This window comes from Meleagris gallopavo, chromosome 10 (genome assembly GCF_905368555.1).
Source record: "Meleagris gallopavo chromosome 10, MGAL_WU_HG_1.1, whole genome shotgun sequence".
NCBI lineage: Eukaryota > Metazoa > Chordata > Aves > Galliformes > Phasianidae > Meleagris > Meleagris gallopavo.
Window position 1 is genome coordinate 16905978 of NC_139413.1, and position 24020 is coordinate 16929997.

Sequence of the window (24020 nt, forward strand, 5' to 3'; positions counted from 1 at the left end):
GAATTGAGATGTATTTTATATTAAACAATGCATAGCACCATTATACAACAGTTCACTAAATGCACATCCCATTTAATCTTTTGCTGGAATATAACTGGACTGAAGTTACAAGGAAGAATTGAATGGAGCCAGTAGGGTTAACACTGATAGTAACAGGAGATTACTAGCCATAAGAAAATTACAGCTCTTCTGAAAGACAGTGCCTAAAATAGCAGCATATCATTGGCACCATCTTAGGAACTGGTTAACTGATGACCCTGGAGAAACACTTGTTTCCATTAATTCTGCTGTCATTATTTCGCTATTCTTGAACTCTTCCTCTCAATTCTTCTGTCCTTCTGATCCCAAGACAAGATGGCAGGAACGTGAGAGAGAACACAAAGAAATTACAATAAGCTGTCAGCTATATAATTATATTGTAATCTACTACACTGAGAAGTTACACCAACAGAAATTTGGCAAGCTATTGACTGCTAGCTGCTAGTTAAACACAGGACATTTCACTAGCAAAACATTAAAAGAAGAAAAAATAAAAAGGAAAAAAAAAACAGGCTTGCTAAAAAGCAACATCTATACTACAAAGAAGCTAACAAAAGAATTCCTGTATGATACTTAGGTTCAGCTGGTTCATCTTAGGTTCATCAGCTCAATTTTCTTGTTTTATGAATACTTGTTACATTTGCAATTGGATATATTTTTAAGATCACAATGCTACAAACCTTCCAGCATATAGTTTCACCACTGTTAGTTAGACAACGTGATACAAAGGAGTACTCGCTTGAATTCGGGTTGAATGTTCTGCTGAAAGCTGGTGATGTTACTAGGTCATGTACTGTAATTACTTGAGCACCATGGGTTTTAAATCCCTAAGACATGATTTCCTAGGTAGAAGGCAGCAGGTATGTTTTTAAGTTGCCAGGCAGACCAAAGGAATCATTTTGCTCCAAAGTGTCTGCTGGTATATCCTGAATCAGAACAAACCCTTACTTCAGAGAGACTTCAGATTTTTAAAGCATCTCTATTAAACAGAAGTAAACAGTTTCTTACTAAATTTTAAATGACTTTGACATGAAGACAGTAACTTCTAAGTATTAAGGAACTTACTGGCAAGAGTTACCAGTAGGATACAGTAAAGATGCCTTTGTCTTCAGTGACAACTGCTATAGTCACAGGCCTGATTACAGATACATTGAGGTTATCTGAGCTATGTGGTTCCACCTCAACCCAGGTATTTTTTATAGAGTTAGATCTGTTTCAATACCAGGAATTCTTGCCCCCAGAATTTTTCTGAAATCCAAACTTTTTCAAAATGCACCTATGCAAAACTATTGTGTATCAATACATATTCCTAATGGAGCTTTATATATACTAGCAGATTAGAAGCTAACTTAGAATTTATAAGGCTTTCGAATGAATTTTTGCTGTTATCATACCTGTATTCAGTCACACTAGCCACGTGTGAAACAGGTGGCTTCTGTCATAACGAAGGAAGGCATTTTCGGAAGCTGCAACGAATAAAGTCCTTGGCATGATCTGTGAGAAGCCCTGGTGTTAGAGGGACAGAAAGAGGCTTGGGAACCAAGGAAACAAAGCCTTCACTTCCAATTTTGCCACTTATTTCTAGATAACATCTTGGGCTGCCTTCTGCAGTTTTCCTGTCTGATAGAAATGAGGGCAGTCATGCTTATTTATCTAATTCAAAACAGTGATGGATTGATTATTTGTATAGCACTCTGAGTACTACCCAAATGCTGCTTACTCATGTTTTCCCTGCTACAAGAATATATCTTCATCACTAATAAATACTGCTAATTACTGTTGCTGAGACTATGATAGTGATATTTTATTTCAATACATATGCCTACTTAAAAGTTGTGTAAATATATGAAATTACAGTACTTTTTCCTAATGACCCTGCTACGTCTGAATTTGATCCTAGTCAATTGTGACTAAGGTAATGAATAGTAAAGATGAACTCTTCTGTAGCACTACACAGACAGTTTCTACTGTATTCTCAACACTTAAATCATAAAATGTAAAGAAGCCATTCTAAGCAGGATACAGCTGGGTCAAAGGACTTGCTGATGCCAATTATGCTTTGTACATAATAATGCACATTTTACCTATTTGGAAAAAAATTCACATTTATTTACTGTCAAACAGGTGTTAAACTTTACACTGGATATTAGTGATGGGCTCATTATTAACAAGTTTACACAAAGGGATGAAAAAAGCAGAATTTAGTTGAAACAATTTACATTTCATTAGATTTTTATCATAAAATAAATTAATTACTAAATATAGACAGAAGGAATATGGAAGAGTAATAGTTATGTTTTATTTATTCTTTAAAGGACAGGCACCTTTTATTCACGAGGAAGTTTGTGAGAAGTGTCCAGTGTCCCCTTTGCCCCTTACCACCCAACCCTGGTTAAGAATGAACAGGGAATTGAGTTACAATCTTTGTTAGCTATACCAAATTTGTGGAAGGCCTGGCATAATTGGCTTCTAAAACAATTTTCTCCCCAAATTATGTTTTTGGCAATAAAAATTAAAAAAGAAAAGAATAAAACCTAACTTGTCAAAGCAGAACACTGTTTACAGTGAAAAATAAGTGAAAAACGGGCAGAACTTGCATTTTAAACATACTACTGTACTATGAACAGAGTGTAAGAAAAACAGCTTATAACATATGTGCAACCAAGAGCGATTCACAATATTTTCTTCAAAGTCTTAAAATTATTTTTAATGACAATTATATTTCAGTTGGACACAAATGTATTTATTTTACCCTAGTAATAGAACAAAATATAATTTCTTTAGCCATTTTTTTTTTTTCATGAGAACGGTTCATTGTACAGTTGAGGAAATATATGAAATAAGGCCTGTGGCTTGATTGCTAGTGGTTAGACATGTATTCAATCTTTGCCTTAATGGAAAAGATTTGCAGTGAACTGCAAACTGATGCAGAATATCTCTCCTGCTTTTGCAAGTCTTGTCAGGAATAGTAAGGTACAGTAAATTTGTCCCACAGGATTTTAGAGCCTACGCCTTGTATATAATACAATGTAGGCCTAGAAAAAAAAAATGGTGCAGCCATATTTACAAATTTAGTTCACAAACTGCTGCAGTAAAATGGCTGGAAAGTGTTTTATTTCTTTTTTCACAATTTTGTTTAATTCAGCAGCAGAAGATATCTTAAAATACCTTGTTGGTATTTCTTTTCTTTGTAACAAATAATTCATTTTAGTATACTCTGTGTATATACAAAGTTTTTGTTTTATAAAAATTCACAGAACTGCGAGGTCCAGTCATCCCCATTACAGAGGAGAACCACAGGGTCAACAGAATTGTCTCTTCAAGCAGATACGAGGGAGCCTGCACGGGGCCAATTAAGTCTTTTTAATACTTGTACATGGCCTTTAATATTTCTTTGCTACACTATTAAAGGCTTGTCACTAGTTGCATTTGTCCTTCTCTAACATCTCCTTCTGGAATACATCCTTCCTTGTTAATGGGAATTATATAGCCGTCGCTATTACCCCTGCTGATTTGGTAGTACATCTGAAGCTGATGGCCAGCTCCTAGATTTGGCATGCTCTTGTAGTAAACGTCCTCATTTTCACTCCTCCTGGAAGGAGAGAGATCTTCTTCAACATCGGGGCTGCTCTCTGGGTACGGAGAGTCTCTGAGGTTGGGCATGCTTGTGTAAAGAGAGTCTCTGTTGGGGGACTGGAGGTGGTCGTCAGCCTCGGCTGTCAGTTGTGAGACATAGCTGTCAGTTCCCTCGGTCTTCACTTTCTTCTGGGGCTGATACAAAAGGGAGTGAGTCCGCTGAGGAATAAGTGGGGCCTCGAGCTCTTTGTGGTGCAGCTCCAGCCCGGGGGTGTCGCTGTGCATCAAAGATGAGGCGTCTGCCACGATGGCGTCATCTTCGCTGCTACTCCCACCAATCACAGCCTTGGCTGGCAGTGTGCGCTCCAGGTTGTGGTTCTTGCTGCTGCCCCGCAGGTTGTTGTGCACTAATTCTGAAATGATCATTTTCTCAAAAGCAGTATCATTCAGGCTTAGTCCACAGTCTACAACTTGCACACTGTCGTTATAGTCACCGTTGCGCAAAGAGTAGCTGTTGTTGAAATTACCATTTAGCGGTAGAGTATCCATGGCACTTGTATCCCTGGCATTGTTCAGTGAATGTCCTGAAACAGAAAAGGATGGTTCTGGTTATTGCCTGATATGCTTATCTTTTTTTTTTTTATTTTAACAAAATTCTTTAATGTAGTTCAGGACAAAGTTGTACTTGAAAGTAAGACTTGAGAAAAGTTAGGTTATTGAACATTCCCAAATGTAAACAGTTGCACGCCTTATAGGAAAGATGCCTTTATACAATAGTAACATGCATTTCCTGTGGGGAATAGTGGCATTTTAATTTCTTAATTTCGTGTCATTTCTGTGACTCTTCCACAAGGAACTGTTCACTCCATGCCCTTGCATATGTAATGCAAAGCAATTTGTTTGGAAACATCTATGTTTTGAAGTACGTCACCATGATTTAGAAGAAAGAAAATTAACAGAATTTGTCCTAAACAACACTAAATTAAAAAGGAATTAGATCACAGACATAACTGAAGGTAAATGTACAACATAAACCCACATAACTGGCAAGCAACTACTTTAATTTAACACGTTTCTAACATTTTTCCCTTTTTTTTTTTTTTTTGAGATGAGGTAAAGAAAAGAATGGAAAAAAAAATGGATAAATACAAAGAATTTATGTTAAACAAGGACAGCCATCTTTCACACTACAGGGACCAGGGCCCACAAGCACCATCCAACAACACGATAGACAGCAGGTGGAATGACTCACTTTGGACAACTCACATCATGTCTGTCTGCTCAGGCTATCTGGCCTAAGAGTAGCTGATATATAAAAGAAAGTAAAATGATTTATTGTAACATGATGAAGAATTACTGAGCTTCTCAGCAACTTAGTCAGAGCAAGGGTTCAGCAAATTATATTACTAAGCAATAACAGCTTTTCTTTTCCCACTTAATGTAATTTTTTTGCACTAATTGTCTGCCAACAACGGCCTCAGGCTTCTAAAGGTCAAAGTTTGCCTGCAGTCTGCATCAGTCACAGTGACAGCGCTGAATGAACTGGAATAGTTAATTAAGAGTTAGGCCCACAGTTACCATGGGCATGGAAGTCAAATGTGGAAATGTTAGGAATTTCTGTAAGTATGTGTCATAGAAATTAAACCAAAGAATAAATATTAGTTGTGGAATGGGAAGAGGAAATCAGCCATGGCTGATATCTCATAGCTGCTGGACAAATGACAGATTGGGTAAGTCTGCTAAGAAACATGAAATAAGTTTAGGGGGAGAAAATGAAGTCTTATGATGATTAAGGTCTTTATGTTTTGATTTTGACTTTTTGTTTCTGGTGGTAATAGGGGGGGAATAACACAATAAAGAAAAGGATTTCCTACAGACACAAAGACATGTAAACTATGACGGCACAGTGCTTTCCAAGCAAAGGAAAAGAAAAAACTTTGAAAGAAACTAAACAGTCTGAATCATGGAAAGTCGGATGGTTAGAGCATTCCTAGTAAATCACTTTATCTACAGAAGAAAGAATGGAGTGACTTTACTGAAATGAGACTGACCACTGTGAGGCTGCTGCATTATATGCAAGGCTTGGAGGAGTATAAGAAAAAAAGTTGTTTTGGAGAAGATTATACATTTTTTGTTTTTGTTGTGGTTTTTTTTTTTCATAATTAAAGCTGCAGCTTATCCTAGAAAATTCAATCTTCTCTAGAAAATACTGTTTTCAATTAAAAAGTAATTGCATTTTCTCATGAAAGAGTTTTGTCTTCAACTTTAGAAAGCAGAGTAATAATTTCCAAATAAATTCGAAGTAATTTGCAAATCATTTTGTAACTCTGTTACTGTTAGCTTCTCTTCATGTATACTGATTTAAACAGAGATGAGGGTTGTTTGAAAGGTCTCCTTAATCTTTGATTAAACAACTTTGTAGTTTTGCAATTTCATGTATGTTCTAAGGCTTTTTCTTGCAATGGATTTAGCTGCTCAGAACATATGGCATTTATAAAAGTAGACAACACATGGACCACATGCTGGCATTCATTTCCCTCATGAAAGTGATTTAATTCTATAATTTTAATTCTCTTTTCTTTAGCTAAGCAGATACCAAAATGTATCTGATAATCCAAAATGAGTTTTCTATGATATACTGCAGAGTTAAGCGTACTAAAATATATTTAAATTGGTTTGATGAGGCAAATTTTGTTGCCCATGATCAGGTAATTATTTGAAATCTTTCCATAGCCTGTAGCAAGATTACTGTGGGAATGTAAAAATATAAGTAAATTGTTAAGCGTTTCTGCTTGACACTGCTTTGGTTTTGAACAGCAAATTATTTCAGCATTGTATAACTTCCGTTACCAGTGGGGTTTGCTACAGACCTCATGTTGTTTTCCAAAAAGCAGTATGCAAGTACTTTTTGAATGTGGAAACATTTCATTTGCAAATTGTGAACCACTTGCCCGCTGAGTCTACTTCATGACCGCTAGTTATGTTTTAATTGTGCCCATTAAAAATCATGCTGAAAAAATTTACATTTGATAGGCAAAGTTAAGTTTTACTCCCATACTTGTCTCTCTGTAGGTTGCTAGAGGAAAGCATAAGGAAAGTAAGAAAACAAGAAAATGAAAATAGAAACTACAGTTCAGTTAAAAAGGAAACTTGAAATAAAATCTGGAAACAAGGTTTTATGAGCTCTTTATCAAAGATTTATTGTTCCAGTAATACTAAAGTGATCTTAACGACTCATCTAACAGCAACTGCTAGATATTTACTGATGAACTGCACTGTAGTTAAAAAAAGCAACTAGAGGATGTAACAACAAAATGTTAGGTAAGTGATGACACCCTTTATGCTGACAGAACTAAACTATTCTAACTGTTAATCTCAAGATTTTCCTAGAGGAAATGATCTACCATAAAGCTGCACTATACTATAGATCTGTTTGACGCTGGATACAATTTTCTGTGCTGCAGTATCCAAAGGTGTCAAGATGCCTTGCGCTGCTGTAGTACCTAATCTGTTCCATGAGCAGGTTTTTCTCAGCAAGCTTTAGAGTCAACCTTACATTGCATAGACATGATACCTCTAAGTGATATATATCTTGAAGATGGGCTCTCGGACCATGTGGTGTCAGTCCTGTAATAGTATATTAAGATTTATGGCACCTGTGTTAAAAACATGGATAATTATTGGTAAATACTGTTATGGCAAAGGCATTACTATAATATAGTGCAGTTTTACAAGCTGACATTGGTAATACTGTATTTCTCAAACTGACAGAAATTTTGAATGTACGGCTAGGGTATTGCAACTTGAGTTTCTATCTAGGGAAAAGAAGGGATTTGGAGCAAGCCAAGAAAAGCGGTTTTATTCAGGAAGTATAAGCACACCTGGTGAGTTAAACACAGGAGCTGAAGGGGCATTACATACAACAGTTTCAGCGAGCAATGTGTTATAGGGGTTGTTAGTGCCGTGTGGTCGAAGAAGAGGGTTTGTTAGTAGGTAATTGCCAGTCATTCCTGAAGCAAAAGAAACAGAAAAAAATGTCAGTTCTTTAATTTTATTCTGACAGTTTCAATAAAGAATATTTTTTTATTCATCATGAATCATGTAGAACCTGTCAAATGTAATTCAGTTGAAAATTTCTGAGTATTTCTGAGCTATATGTTTGAAACGGGAGTAAGAACAGTTAGATTCCAGTAACTCACAGGTGCTGTCCAAATCCCCAAAGTAAACATCTGGTGAGAGTGACATTTACTAATGTATACAAAATCGGCGTTCATAAGAATAGCAATTAAATGGGTAGAGATCAAGGTACTACATAAAGCTACTGCAACTTTTAAAATGGCATCATGGAACGTTTCTGTCCAGAATGGAGAGAACTGAGTTTCTTAAATTTAAAGGTATTGAAAAATCTCTTATGACAGGATCAGAGCTGTTATTCACTTTATGACAAACACACGGAGAGTGGAAGGGAATTGTGTTTTCAAACAGACAGTAGATGACAAACTGCAAGCATTATTTTAGTATATGCAAAAGTATGCATGCTGAGGGGAAAGCAAAATATTTGCTCTAAGAAATCAGAGCATTCACATTTTCTCCCGGGACATTCATGCTACAAATTTATCTGCCAGGTTTTAAAAAAGAATTCCTTGAATGACAAATTTTATTTAAATAATCAGTTCACAAACAATGTAATGTGAAGCATGATACTACAGGAATGAACAGACTTTTTAAAACCTAGTTTAAGTGTTAGTGCAACATCATTTAAAGAATTCAGAAGAATTAGAAAAAAAAAAAAAAAAAAAAAAGCATCTTTTGAGATCTAGAAAGACAGTTAATCCCTGACTTCTAGATACTGAAAGAAAAAGCTGCCTGGAAAAGTGACAAAGAAAGCTTACTTTAAACAATAAAGTTAAATTTCTACTTCCTTTTCTGTTGCACTGCACAGCAACAAATCAGAATGAGTGTATCACAGAACCACGGAAAGCTAATAAGCCAGCTATATCTCTATACTGTAATTTTATTTGGCAATGGAAAAAGTAATATAATATTCTATATTAATGCTTGGTACTGTACAGATACAGAAAAATCTAAGATGCAGAGAGCTACGGCCTGATAATGATAGTTCGTATCAGTGAACAAACTACAAAACAGTTCACTGTAGCTTTTTTCAGTTGTAATCTAATTCCTACAAGAAATACTAACTGAAATACCTTTTGTTGTGTACCATGTTTAATATCGTTATTTGAATTACAATCTGGAATTACGTATAGTATACAATTTTTTATCCAATCCAAAGTTTTTCTGTTTTAGTTTAAGGTGCTGATTTATATTTTAAAGAAAACACTAATTACTAGATAATCACTAAACTTCTCTTACACATATTTATCACTGAGATAGCAGAATTATTGTAATTGAATAACAACAGCATCAATTAATTTTTTCTAGCCATCGCAGTGCATCTCAAGTGATGAAACTGGAGCTCCACAGCAGGGAAAAACCTCCAAGATCTGTGCTCAGCTCTGAAGTACTTGAAGCTGTAGCATGGGCAAAGTGTACCCTCCTATGGCGAAATCCTGGACTTTTATATTTATACCATATTTGTGGGCTTTTAATAAATGAAATAAGAAATACATTTTCTACTTAGGATATATTTTTTTAATTTATTTTGGCCAGAAGAACATAAAGATTTAGGAGGGAACAATAAGACACACAAGTCATCTTAGATATTTCTGTAAGCCAGTAGGATCATGCTTTTTGAAATCTTGTCTTTTGCCAAATACTACACTTTTTACTCCCAAAGCAAACATGAGTTAAGTACAGGTCTCAACCACCAAATCTTGAAAAAAGCACAAGGGAGAAAATTTGCTATTTGTGGTTCACAAAGGTTTTACAGTAGTCCTGACAATGGTAAATTTTCTGTTTGAAACTTTTTAAGCCAAGCAGGAACTGGTCAGAACTATGTTTGTCTCTTAGGGATGTCAGTGGAACAATAGGCTGTGACCTCGGCTTTCACAGTCTTTGCCCTCCATTACTTAAATTGTTTAAAGAAAAAAAAAAAAGGGGGGTGGGGAGAAAAGAAGGGACATTTTGTGTTGATTAATACCCTCATCTTCTAAGTGGACATGAAAATGCAGTTACAGATTTCAAAGTCTAATGGAGATAAGAAACTTAAAGTTTTGGCTTCTGTGCCTGAAAATCTGGATTCTATCCCATGTGACAGATACAATGCTCTTTGAAATAAAAAAGATAAATGCTTTACAGACATCTTTTGCATAGAAATGATATCAATTAGATTTCACTGGGAAAATTTCTGCACCTAAAAATCATAGTCAAATATGCATTAAAATGTTACTGCACTCATATTTCTGTTTCAGATTTAACCTATAAAGGTTAGGAAAGATTTAAAATTATGATCTTGCTTTTAAGTTAAATTATTGATTAAACTTATTTAAATGCGCTCCCATGAATGGAGGAATTCAACTTCTATATCAGGGGGCCAGCGGAGGGAACATGGCTTTAAAATGTGCTGGTGGTTGACTTTAAAACTCTGCTTTTAGAGTACATTTGTTCCAGATTTTTTTTTTCAACACATTCTTTTCAATTCTTCTGTGTTAAATTAAATTATATAAAATCTGTAAAAAATTTAAGTCTTCTAAAACTGAAATGTTCCCAGTGACTGACCTTGATTAAGTGTTGAAGTGCTGTTGATGTCACCTGAGATAAAAGAAGATTCAGATTGTTTTCTCACAGTGTCATTCCACATCCTCCTTATACGGCTCTGTTAATGTAAAGCAATAAGACAGAAGCGCATTAAGTTACAGAAGATTTTTTCCTACTTATGTACTATTATTTATTCTCATTTATTTTGGACTAAAGTATGCCCTTCTTATAGCAGAGAGCAAAGCTCCATCCTCTGTTATTACAATTCTAATTTATTAAATTTCATTTAGATGAAACATGATGGTATAAACCTTCCAATAAACCAGCCCATAATTATAAGAAGAAAAGGTGTTTGTTTGCATTAGACCAAATTATAATGAAATCTTTAAAAAGAAATCAATTCTAGCATGCAGAACTATGTATTTGCTACCTAAGCGATAATAATGAGAAGACAATTACTACTTCTGATTGGAGCAGATCTCAGGGGGCTTTTTATAAATAAGGTTAATTAAAAGATGTTGTCAAAATCTTTGTTACCTGAGTGCCAGAGGAATAGCGAGCACTAGTTCTTGTTGTTGATGCCTTCACTGAACTGTGAGGACTCTCAGTTGGTAGTCCACCACAGCAGTAGGAATGTCGGAAGCATTTGCCATATTCCTTACGTACCTATGGAGAAAAAAAATACTTTAGCGCAAGAAACAGAGTGACAAATACCTTTATTGACAAAAAGACATCAATCTTGCACTGAAAATACTCAACTGCTTTTTGAGCAAATAGATAATTCTTGCCTACTGAAATGACAGCCTTTAGCAAAATTAAATATTTTGCCTTACTTAATGGCAGCATTATTAGTTAGCCAGGATTTTTGAATTATTTCTAAAGTATACATATATTTCATTTAGACATGTATGAATAATTGTTGCTGAGTTGTTAAGGGATTATTTTTGTTTTGTCTTCATACTGTGGATTAATACAGTTGTTTACCTGAATTGAATACTGGCTGAAAATAGTCATTTTTTGCAATAGTTTTTGGTGCATAAGCCATAGAAAGCCTGTCTTCCCATCCTGGCATACAAGAAAGGCTGAGGCAACGAGCCTTTGAGCTTCTCAGTACTGCCCATTTAAGTTATTCCTTCTAGAAAAGCATGCCAAGAAGGCTGTATTTAGTTTAAACTGCAAGGCCTGTGAGCATTTTTTCATATGAAGTTACTCGGGGTAACTCAAATAGTTGCTAGTTCACTAGCTGCCAGCAGTAGGGCACCAGCAACGGTCAGAGTTGGAGTTGAAACATACAGCCTGGGACACTTGCTTTTAGGACCAAAAAGTAGAATCTTTGCTATTGTCTCTTCTGACTGTAGAAGTGTGAACACACTGTCTAACAGAATAACTTTATTCTGATGGCATAATGATTCTAGTATTTGGCCTGCACTTATTTACCTTCTGTTTCCATTGAACAACTGGAAACTTTAGTTTTGTAATTCACATGCATTAACATTGTCATAGAAATAATCTGGATGATTTTACAGAGCTTTTAATTCTCTCACAGTTGATGACTGCTACATTGCTATTTATTTTCCAATAACATAAAAGAGCACATGTATCCTGGCAACATGATCAGTGAAAGGGCGCATTGGATAAAACTTGTAAAGATGCCAAATGTTACATTCACAAATCTTCTGCCAGATTCTTGATAATCCAGGAGTCTCACGTGCATCAATGAGACTTCTAAATTCCTCTGAAAAGTGACATTTCAGCTAATCTGTAAATTCTGCTTGGCCTACAGAATATATGGGACAGAAATAAACTTGTGTGTGTGTAAAACTGAGAAACAAAAGAAGGAAAAATGCAAAAAATTAACAGTGTGAATTTACGTAAGCTAAGCGCCGTTTTCAATATTCCAAGAACTTTATCACCACTAATGTGGTGTTTCTATAAACCATGAAGTTCAGGAAAATTTGAATAGTTAATGCCTTAATTTCCATCTGAGGACAACAACTCATCTATTTAAAATATACATATTTTAAGTGAACTCCTACCAATATCAGCACAAAACACACATACAACAAGGAAAACAGAAAAAACAGAAAGGCCTGGACATAGAATTGTAACCTTTATCTTTGCATTCTCAAAAATGAAAGCCTATGTATATAATCACTAGAGACTATAACACTTAAGAAAACACATTCCTGGCCATTAATGGATATTAAATGCTCCAGAACACTATATAGTAGAGACAATAGCAATCAGAACTATATTTTCATCCAAATACCACCCTCCAGGGCTGGTTTTGCTTAATGCCTATATTGCTGTGAATGTGCATTATCCGTCAGTACAGCGCATTCCTCTGTCATTATTTCTAAATTATAGCTTGTTGGAAATAGTTGGAAACAACGGCACTATCATCCTGTCAGAACTGCAAACATAATAGTTTTCACTTTCACAATTCTATTTCTCTGTTCAATTTAGTGACCAACTAGTAATAACAGAATAAAAAGACTATATTAGCTATGCAGACAGAGGATCGGATGATATCCAGTCAAAAACTCATTGAAACTTAAAAATCTTAAACATTCTTTCAGGTATAAATCTTATTGCTCCAGGTTATGCTTTTTCACACTTGACTGGTATTTTAATATTGCTTTTTGCTGACTCCACTTAATAAAAAAACAATGCACAGCTGTAAAAAGAAATAGAATCAGAATCTGTTTTTTATTTTCAAGCCCAACACAAGTGATAAAAAAGCAACATGATATGAAACCTTAAACTAGAAATTATTTACATTTTGAAAATTTCTTCCCTCTTTTCTTATGATCACTCTCCTCTCCAAGTGTGTTTTTATTATCTCAAAATGAAAGCAATACCATTTTCCTCTGGATAAAATACATTCTGTCTTCCACATCTTTTCCCAAAACACGTCTGCAAGCCATTGTCTACACTAAGTCTAGAGACACTGCTCCTGTTAGATCTGAGAACATGCAAGAATGTGATTTTGCCCTTACATAATAACCTTTTATCCAAGAATCTTGAACCACTTTATAAATATCAGTTAAATATGTCTCTGGTGAGCTTATTATAAAGGGAGTTAATAACTTTAGGCCTCCTGCCTGAAAATGGTATATAGAATCTAAATATTGCAAGTTGGGTATTTCCAAACAACGGACTTACTTATTGCATTTTATCTTATGGTTTGTGGTGGGCTTATTCTGACATATACACTTCCCCTCTCCCCTCAACTCTTTATTTTCATTTGCCATGCCTTCTATGAGCATTTTACTTTTATCTTCATTGGAGCATCTCTAAAGCATGAAAACAGTCTCCATTCTCAGTCTGGGACACAGAGGGAGAGTGGGAAACCTGATCCCGCCTAGCCGTGTCCTTCAATTCAATCTCACTTGTCTGTTTATCTCTCCGCTATGAGCTTCCCTCTATGCAGCAGATCTGGGCAAAGGAGGCCTGAACTAATTTAGAGCATCTCTTCATTAGGGAAGGTAGTTGCCAGGGGATTCCAGTTTCTCCAGCTAAGAGCACTTAGCTATTGGTTTGCAGGGGGAGACAAATGCTTGAAAGCCAGTAGTCATGCTGGTGTACTTAGTAAACTCCCCTCATTACCAGTTGTCTGCAGATAATGGCTACTTTTTCTTTAGGTGTGCTGAAGTTCACAGTGAAATTAATTTTCAGATCTGACTTAATTTTGTAATGAACAAGCGCTCGCAGCATAATCCCTGCCTATCACCTGTAGTTTTATGTGGCAGCTTAATAGGACCTCATGAGAGGTCTTTGCCTTGATCTGCGAGAATGTTTCCAGGCTGAGATGGACTGATATTGTAAAAAAACCTTTCTTTGCGGTGCTGCAGGCAGGATTTGATTCATAAGTGGATAAAGGACTTTTGGCTGTGAATTCAAAATCATACATACTGCATCACAAATGTTAAACAGTACACCTTCTGTAATAATTTTCTTCCCAACGCCTCTAAACTTTTAAAGCCCAAGTTGGAAATACATCCATTTTGAACTCATACAGGCCAAAAAGCAGTTAAATGACTCTCAGAAGCACATACAGCAAGGACTGTTTTTGATCCTAGCCTCTTCCTTCTTCAAAATACTCCTATTCTCGAAATATACTCTTCTCTATTTTTCAAGAAATATATGTGGTATTTTTAAGGACAGAGCACATGTCTCTGTTTTTAGTAACTTACTTTCTTTTGAAGGGCACAATGAAAGATGAAAATAAACATTCCTTGGAACGCATTAAATACTGTGAAGAGATATGTCATCACAACTGTTCCCTCATTGATAAATAGCAGGCCAAATGACCATGTTAGGCCAAGAAGACACAGGAGAGCAAACGCACCCAGGACCCAGGATCTGTAAAAGAAAATTAATTTTACTAACATTACTTATAAGACTGCGTGTTGCCAAATCCAATATTAACATTTCAGTTCCTTCAGTTGACTTTTACTAGGTTCATATTCAATTGTAAAAATTCCTTGGGTTTAACCTTTCATCTATTAAAGAAAGAACAATTCCATTTGGTACTTTTAGTCTCCAGTGAAAACAGCAAGAGTAGATATGACCTTTTACTTTCTCAAGAACTGCATAGGATGTCAAAAATACTTTGAAATGTTGAAGTATAGTGCAAACCCCAACTACTCCATTGCCTTATCTGCTATTACAAAAGAGATTGATAAATCTGGCTTAGCCACTAATCACAGCATAGATTTTAAACAGTGGTGCTGCTAAATGACACCAAATAATGTAACACAAATACACAAAGGTTAAACAGCAGATTAAAAGCCTAGAGCCCAAATCTTTAATGCTCTGATAAACTCAGCTAAACTGAAGCTAGATGATCTAACTTCTGCATGAAGAAACTGCTGAAATGTGGCAAAAATACGGATATTGTTCTATAGAATAGTGTAAAAAAGATTCCATCATGAATAGGTTAAGGAAAAGGAACTGTAGAGAACGGCACAGAATGAAAGGGAAAGGGAATTTAGTCAGTGAATTCCACATCTAACTAATGATCTTACTTGATAAATGGCTTATTATCTTCATAGCTAGAAAGCATTATAAGCAGAAAAGAGAAACAAAATTATTAGACAGAATTGAAACAGAAATTAATAAGAGCATTTTTAATTGTCTATAAAAATTAGTCAAAATTAGGAAATTCAAAATGCAGAGGCAAGCAATTTAAAATTATAAAGGCATATAATAGTTAAAAATTCTTTAGCAAATCAGGTATCTCAAAACTAGTTAATTAAAATTAAGGGCAATCCACAATATTGACCGAGTTTGTATAGTTAAAAGTCATGCCAGAAATTTGTTAATGTAGGGTTCTATCTTACCCAGGTAAGTCCGTATTATAGTAGCCATCACAAACACGGTAATTACTGGTGTGGATGAGAAGACAGAAAGAGGAAAAGGAAGAAAAGAGAGAGATGCTAAAGATTAGCTCTCTCTCTCATCATGCAACATGCAATGAAGCTGATACTGACCTATCCATAACATCTACTCACAATGTTAGCCTTAGTGAAAATCTCCCTTTACCATTTTCAAAATTCAAAGCAAATCTCTAAGACCCTTTCATATCCAACCCTTAGTATTATAAAGTTGCACCATCCCTTCAGTGTTGATAACAAGAACCTTCAGTACAACATAAAGCTATAAGCTAAATGGCTATCTAAAGAAGCAAGAGCTGACAAAACCTCGTTAATTATATAACACTTGCATTACTCTGCAAAAAGGATACTGCATTACAGCACCAAGATAAAGTAAACATTTGCTAAATTAGCATGAAAACAGCAGATAATCTTCAAGTTAACAATAATAATAGAGTCAATTCTCTTGGGAGAACAGGATTACGAGTAGAAACTGCTCAGAATCCTTAAATCAAAAAGTCATTTAACAAAATAAACTTTATATAATCATATCAGTCATGCAAACAGGAACATCATTTTTGAACTGCATTTTAAATGCAAATGAAATTACTACAGTGCAGTGGTATTTCCACGAAACAGTTTCTTGGCACTACTTCCAGGCTGAAATTATCTAATTTTGACCAACATTTGTGACATTACAGAAACAATGTGACGAAAGCAGGATTGGTTCTGTTTGCTTCTAATTGACATCTGCAGTTGCTGGGAGAGAATGGCATGTGCTACTAATGGAGAGTAGCTTTCAATCAGTTCAGCAATCAGAAAATAATCACAGTTCTCATACTTGAACACAAAGCACTTACTTAATGTTTTCCAACCTGCTAGAGTCTGGTTTCAAAGTGTTTGAGTGCTTCACCATTTTGCACAATGTGATCACCAAGAAGATAAGATTCAGCTGTCAAAACAGATAAGAATGAAATTAAACTACTTCAAGTGAAAGGTTGAATAATAATGATGTTACAGACTAAACAAAACCTCCATAGTTTATTTTCTAATATGTAGAGAAACTAAGTAACTTTATCAGACTGTCTGTAAAAAGTGATTGCAAATACAGATGAAGGGCAAAAATGTTTTAAGTTATTGTTTCACTTAATTTTGCTGAATTGACCAGTGCCATGAACTAGCCATATTCAGCTCATATCCAACATGTGTCAGTGTCCATCTAGCTCTGTCTTCCAGAATGAAGCATTCAACTCCTGTTCACCTCCACCTCTAAACTCTGGCATTGCTTTCCATCTGTGCTATACCAGTTGCCTTTTCACAATCTCATTCTGCCCTCAGAAGGTTTTTCATCTTTGCTGGTTTCACCCTTTTTTTTTTTTTTTTAATTCCCTTTTTATTCTCACAAATCCCACTGTGGTCTTGAAAAGAGCTAAAATGTAACTGAAAAAAATAGAAAAGAAAAAGAAACATAAAGATGTAGCAAATGCATCAAATTTAACAGAGCTACTGACATATACTGTGGGTGTACACTCCTTACTGCCCACTCTCTTACTCTGTACTCTGGATTCTGTTAAAGCAAGACTGCATGCCACTTGAAGGAAAGACTATGCTGTCTTATTCTTGTGTTACATACAGACACCAAGGAAGATACTGAAAATAGTTTTTTTTTTATATTTTTGTTTATTTCACAAATCTCCTCTTGTGAAATGGAATCACAGATATCAGAGGCACTAGGTGATTTCAAACCATGTAAAGAATCTCAGAAAGCCAAATACAAGGATGCCTATAAGAATGGGTTGAAACATTGTAAACGGTCTGAATAATTAGCATGTGCTGTCCCCCGTCATGCAAACAATTCAAATAAAATTCTGTGTATGAAAACAGCAAAAGCCACATCCTTTCATGAAGAAAAAAATACATCCCTATCTTTTAGTGCAACAGTACACAAGGAATACCTAACCCAAAAACTAATAGAAGACGGGAGAATATGCTCAGACATATTAGATAGATAGGCATTATAACCCCATTCTTTGAATTTTCCCTATGTATCTTTAAATGGTGACTAATGGAGAATCATCAAGATCATACTTCTTCCTTTGGTTTGAGACATCAAAATCCTCAGTGATTTTTAATACTGGGTTCATACCAGAAGTGTTCCTACAGCTGTGCCACAATAGTCAGAAATGTAATTGAAATCCTAATAAAGAGAACATCTTAACAAAAAAACAGGAGTATTTTGAAGACTTTGATCTCAGTCTGTTTAATAAAAACATTTATTACAGAAATAATTCCTACTGCTAAGGGCAACCATGTTATCTCTTTTGTTGCAGCCTCAAAATCAGAACGGACACTGTGTTCCACACTGTAGTTCTCAACACCAGAGCAGCGTTTGTCAGCTTTTGACCTTATCAGTCCTGATTCAAATAAAATGTTTTTACAATTGCATCTTGACATTCACAAAAAAAGTGTATGTGATACAAATAACAAAAATAAGCTTTTACAATTTACTTCTCAGTATTTCAAGAACTGACAGAAAATATGCAAACGTTAAGTGCAAGCAGGTACACAGAGTAGGTTAAGCACAATTTCCACAGCTACAAATAAAAGTTTCAATATCTGTGTTGACTATCTTTTATAAACTCTGAGTTATGACTAACTAGTTGAGAAACATTTCATTGCATCACTGTGATATTTTTGTTTCTCTTATCTACATTTCCACTGTGCATCCTTACATTACATGGATGACTAAGCAAGTTCTATCTCTGTCTGTTGTAGCAGAAACAAGTGGGCTCTGGCCTTCAGTTTCATACCTTGTCAGGCAGATTTCATTGTTCTGTATTTGAAAAAGTTATTTGCACCTTTTGGTAGCTAGTATAAGATGAACTCCTCCAGCTTGCTTAACTTCAATTTAATTTTTGTGAAAACAAACAGATTAAGTGCCAAAGAGATGCCCCATGCCAATGCTAACATGGAAATCAACTCTGGTTGCAATCTGTGCCTCTGGGATTGCACAATCCAGTTCAGAGCAGCATTCACAGGGCAGCTCTTTGCCTAAGGAGCTACACCGAAGTATCCCGCATTGTAGCAATGACATCGTTCTTCGATCAAAAACTCATAGGCTCAGTTATGTCCATAAATGACTACCTTATTAAACATGAGGTTTTCATCCTCTGATTCTTTGTAGGAGTGTAGTATTGGTCTGACATACGAAAAACAAAAGCCTGTATTTAGATACTGAGGCACCTCTGGTGACTCAGTAGGTGTCTCAATAGGTGTGGCCCTACCACAGAACCTTATCCAAGCTACTGTATATTCAGGTTTTATGTAGCTACTAAGTTCTGTTTATAAGTCCTCACTGAAGTTCAGAATACTGTGCATAACACTTTCTTACTATATGTTTTAATCCTAATTTAGGAAATAGAACCCCAAAAACAGCTGACAGAAAATAATACTCTAAAAATAATTCACAATAGTTGAAGGAGCCTTCTTAAGAAAAGAATAAAAAAAGAAACCAAAACACTGTACTTTGGAGACAAAGTAACTATGACAACAGAGCATATGATACTTGTTACTCCATCACTGTGAAATATTGAATAGTTTCAGCAGTCAAAGACCATCATTTGCCACTTGTTCAAACACACTGGCATCCTTTAGAACATTGTGTCATTACCAAAAGCCTATTCTGCCTGCTTACAAAAACTGCAACCATATCTGCTATAAATGTAGTCACTTTTGGCTTCCTCACAGCTTTTCATCTAGAAATTGATTGTTTTGGAGGAACTCATGAGTTTTGGGCATCCTGCCATATTATTACACCAGACACTAAGCAGTTAGAGAAGGGAACTTGTTGGAGAGTAATTACTTCTAGAAGGAAGGGCTAAATCATTTTTCTTGGTGAGAAATACATGTGGAGAAGAAGTCTGTACAAGAAGTAAACACATTTAGTACTTTCACATTCATTTGTACTGACTTTGTATAAGAAAAGCTTTTCCAGCCCTGAGTAAGCTGTAATGAGCTCAGAGCTGTGCCTGTGTGGAGCAGATCGCCTAAAGTCCTTTCCAACCTGCATTATTCCATGCATGTGTGATTACTGAACTATTGCTAAACTAAACAAATAAATTCATAGAGCTTTCCAAGCTCGACAGATAGGCCTGAGTACAACACTTTTATTTAAGAATACTGCACAAACATGCAGTATTCTGGGGCACATAAAGATCCATATGAACAGTAAAATGGGCATTTGAAAGAAAGCTTGTGAGTTAAAAATGGGTTTAAGACAGTGATGACTTTTTCTTACTCTTATTACACAATGGGCTACTGATGGGCTAAGCCTCATCCTGACAACTGGGCTCCATCCATCCAAGATGAACCAAAATCTCCACCCCAAAAATACTGCTCTTGTTCAGTGGCAACCAGAATAAATGCATCATGCAAACACACATATATGACAGTATACACATCTAAATGTTTATATTAGGTTTTTTACTATAATTTCTAAAATATATTACCCACTATAAGACACAGGACACCGAATTATAGAGAATTAGTTTTATCTATACACATACATTTCTGAAATGTATGTAAAAGCAGAAAAGAAAGAACATGAGCACCTTTTGAAGTACCAATTCCTACCTAACCCTTGATATGGCAAATGTAATTAGATAGAATTAAGCAGAAGAAAGATAAGAAAGACAACATATTAAGAGAAGTTAAAATATAACCACTTTAAAATATAAAAATTGTAGAATTTTTATGGAAATAATCAAAAGCAGTACCCTGTAAGATCATGCTTCTTTCATATCTAACACTAACAATGCCAGTTCTGGTCTGGACATCAGAATGTACTGCATATGATAAATAAGAAAGTAGAATTTTGTCTTTTGGCATCTGGGATCTATGTAATTTTAAGAGTGAATGTCTTCAAGTCAAATTAACTTTAAAAAAAAAATGGATGCAATAATCTGCAGGGAAGACTAATGGGTTGGAATTAGTCTCAGGTACAATTAATTAGTAGCCAAAAAAAGCCACTTTTTGCAATAATTATGATAAAATTCCCCATGCGCAATGGATAAACACCATTTATCAAGCAGCATCTACTAAATATACTTACATAGTTTTTTATACATAAGGTTGTAAACACAGTTTTTAAATGTAGAGATAGATACCTGTGCATCTGTATGTATGCATCCAGATTTTGGTCTCATACATCTATCCCCATGTAAATGGGAAACAGGCCATCCTGGGAATTTCTGCTTAAATAGCCTTTGGTAGTCTAATATATTGCCTCCATCTGTGAGAAGCATACTGTAGTAGTTTTGGCTGAATTGAAGTCAAACCAACTTCATTTCTTGGATATGAATGATCATGGATCTACATACAAGTCAAAATACTTCGGCTTTTCTGACCACAGACTATAGGAGAGCACTGTTTGTTTTATAGCCATCAACTTGCTCAATTGAATCACGTCTGCCTGAGCTTAGCAGCTTAAAATTCATTCCACACAGCCTGCAGTGCTGACATGGATATGATTAGACAGAAGAACAGAAACACCACTCTGAAGTAACCTATCTGAACTGCACATGTTCTGACCCTTTTTGAACTCCCTGGAGCTTTTGTTACCTGGCAAATGCAGCTCTAAAACTGCTCTTGTATCTCCAGATCTTTGCTCTTAGCCATGCAGAAGCCTATTTCTCTCTGGGACTGGCAGCAAGAGAGGTACTCTCTGAAGAAGGCTTCTAAATGAGCGTGCAAGCTGAACTCTTACTGAACTGAATTAATTATTAAAGATGCAGATGGAGCTGTCCAAATGATAAGAACAGCTCCTGACGTGTCATGATCCAAGCTTTCATTAAACCATTTCAGGCATACTAATGGTTTCCCACTGCTTATTACTTACATGTTCTTTTCTCATAGATATAATAACCCTGGTGCCCAAAGGCATGGCAGGCTATGGAACTAGTGAAGCTGGAAGGTCCTCAGAAGATATACTGTGGAACTTCATACTTCCCTCCCTTACTTCTCTACCCTCATTTTGTTCAAACCTATATACAGATACAAGTGCAACCACTTATAAACTCAGAGAAAATTGTGTAAAATAGAGAAGTAAGCAAGACTGTCAAAAACTAGTGTTTAGATTACAATGTTAAAAAAGCTTATTAAGGAGAAATTCTCTCATGCTACTAAGTACACTACTGTACAACCATGGTTTGCCTTTGGTTACACTGCCCATGACATATTATTTTTCAGCCATTACACTTCTCGCACTTCTTTCTCAATTGGGACGATTAGAGGGCAAAGCAATTGCTAGAGAAGAATTACTCCCAGGAACGTGCTGTGATTGCTACCTGCTGTTTCATATTTTTGAAGTTGGGAATACTGCTCCCTAAGGCCTTTTGCGTCTCAGTCTAAATGATTTGCTGGAGGATAATAATGTCATGGCCAGTAAATAATAGTGAACTATGTCTGTACATGGTCAATATGATTAAATGTCCTTCACCTCTATTCTCACTCTGACCTGGTTACGAGGAAGTGAAAAAGCCATAAGCAATGCCCAAAGCTTCCCATATGAAATGTTATTTTAAAGCAAGAGAGAAATAGAGGTGACTTAGCAAAATACTTGCAGTAACAATGAAATAAAAAGCAAGACATAGAAAGTGAATTTCTCATCGCACAATCAGACTTGAGGTAACTGAACTATAGTTACAGGAAACTTCAAACAATTTCCTACTAAAGATTACAGCAACTGCAATGAATAACTTTGTTCTGAAAAATATCTCCTATCATATTGAAAATAATAACTGTGTATTTCAATTGTAATTGTAGGTTTCATTTTAAAAAGGATCCATTATCCTTACCCTCATACTTGATTAAATTTAAATGTATTTAGAATAAACTGTATAATTATTATAAAGATCTAGATTTATACCTTGCAAATATTTCAATGTTTCTAATTCAATTAATACACTCATCAAAAACTATTTATCTGAAAATGTGCTGTAGCAGAAATGCTAAGTCACAGCTTGAAACAGTGATTGAGCACCTGGTGGGAAGGCAGGGCCAACCCAGGGGAACTCAGGTGCATGCAATGCACCTCAATAACCAGAAGGGGTGCAGCCAGGATCCACCCCTTCCCAGACTTCATTTAAGGGTTGGCAGTGACAGGGTATCTTACTGAAGATCATTGTGTACTTATAGGCTTCTAAAGGTAAGCACTATCGTTATTTTACTTCTGTGTCCATGGCTGTTGCATTTGAGCAAATCCTTACATGCTAAAGCCTAGAACCTTGCTACTCTGCTCATTGCTATGCTTTCCATTGCATTACATATGCTAATGAACTAAACCTTTCACACCGCACAATTATCTTTTCTTTAAGTGCTTACTGAAGGGTTAAAATAGTTTTTGATGTAAGCAGAAAGTAATACTAACCTAAAATACACATAAGCTCATTTCGATATTCAAATTACCAGGAGGAAATAAAGAACTTATGAAAGATTGGCTAGCTACATTTTTAACAGAAATTTCCATTATCAAAGTATAAGTTTATGTTTACACGGAAAAGTAAACTATAAGCTACAAAAACATTCAAACTGTGTCTGACATATGGATCTGTAAAAGTAAAAAACTTCAAAATTGTGCTGGATACATGCCCCTCACAGCTACTGCTGAATAGAGGAACAGGTAATTATTTAGACCTTCAAAAGCATTAAAACAAAATTCATTCATCCCTTCTAACTATCAGTAGTTATGACAAAGGCTCTCTCTACTCAGATTATGTGCTTAGCTTTAGAATATTTTTCAAAGATTGTGAAGTTTAAAGATACTGAAATACCAGATAAAACTGAAATGCATATTTTGCATTTGCTTTTCTTCCAAGTTCCTACATCATACATTATGAACCTGAAAAAAAACAGGGATATGTTCCCTGGGATGACAAATGACTTCACTTTTTACGTGAAATTGAGGAGCAGTGCTCAGAGAACAGATAATGAGTGTATAAACACAATATTCAATCTAGAATGGACAATAGAGCATACAGGCATGAGTGCATATATGGATATGCATACATATGATAAATTTACTGAAAAAATAATAGAAATTTCTATAAGCTTTCTCCTGGTTACATAATATTCTATTTTTATGCTGAAACACATGTATATCAGACATACAGTACAAGTTTATAACATACAGCTTAAATACATACAGAAGCAGCCATTGAAAAACATGCATATGCAAATATAAATACTGTATAAATAGTCTGAGATGTAAGATTGTCTTAATTATCCAATGCATTCAAACATTCTTTTGAGATAACGATGATGGAAAATCTGCAGTTAAACTCAAACATGTATAATAGTGAGTTAATGAAAGCA

The 24020-nt window shown here is 35.4% G+C and overlaps 1 protein-coding gene across 8 annotated transcripts in view; it reads right to left on the minus strand.

The window, feature by feature from the left end:
* Window positions 1-2117: 2117 nt before the first annotated feature.
* The window catches only part of ADGRL2 (adhesion G protein-coupled receptor L2), a 378308-nt gene continuing 356405 nt past the window's right edge, over window positions 2118-24020 (minus strand). For 4 of the 8 annotated variants that reach the window (XM_031554862.2, XM_085232370.1, XM_085232367.1 and 1 more), the window contains 6 exons: window positions 16511-16602; window positions 14469-14637; window positions 10810-10938; window positions 10294-10390; window positions 7497-7625; window positions 2118-4199 (listed from right to left, as the gene is read on the minus strand). In XM_031554862.2, coding sequence (XP_031410722.1) covers window positions 3445-4199; window positions 7497-7625; window positions 10294-10390; window positions 10810-10938; window positions 14469-14637; window positions 16511-16602 — 1371 coding nt within the window. In that variant the 3' untranslated portion in view covers window positions 2118-3444. Of the gene's footprint in view, window positions 4200-7189; window positions 7272-7496; window positions 7626-10293; window positions 10391-10809; window positions 10939-14468; window positions 14638-16510; window positions 16603-24020 lie in introns of all 8 variants that reach the window. The other 4 variants (XM_085232369.1, XM_085232373.1, XM_085232372.1 and 1 more) reach the window with 4 other exon arrangements.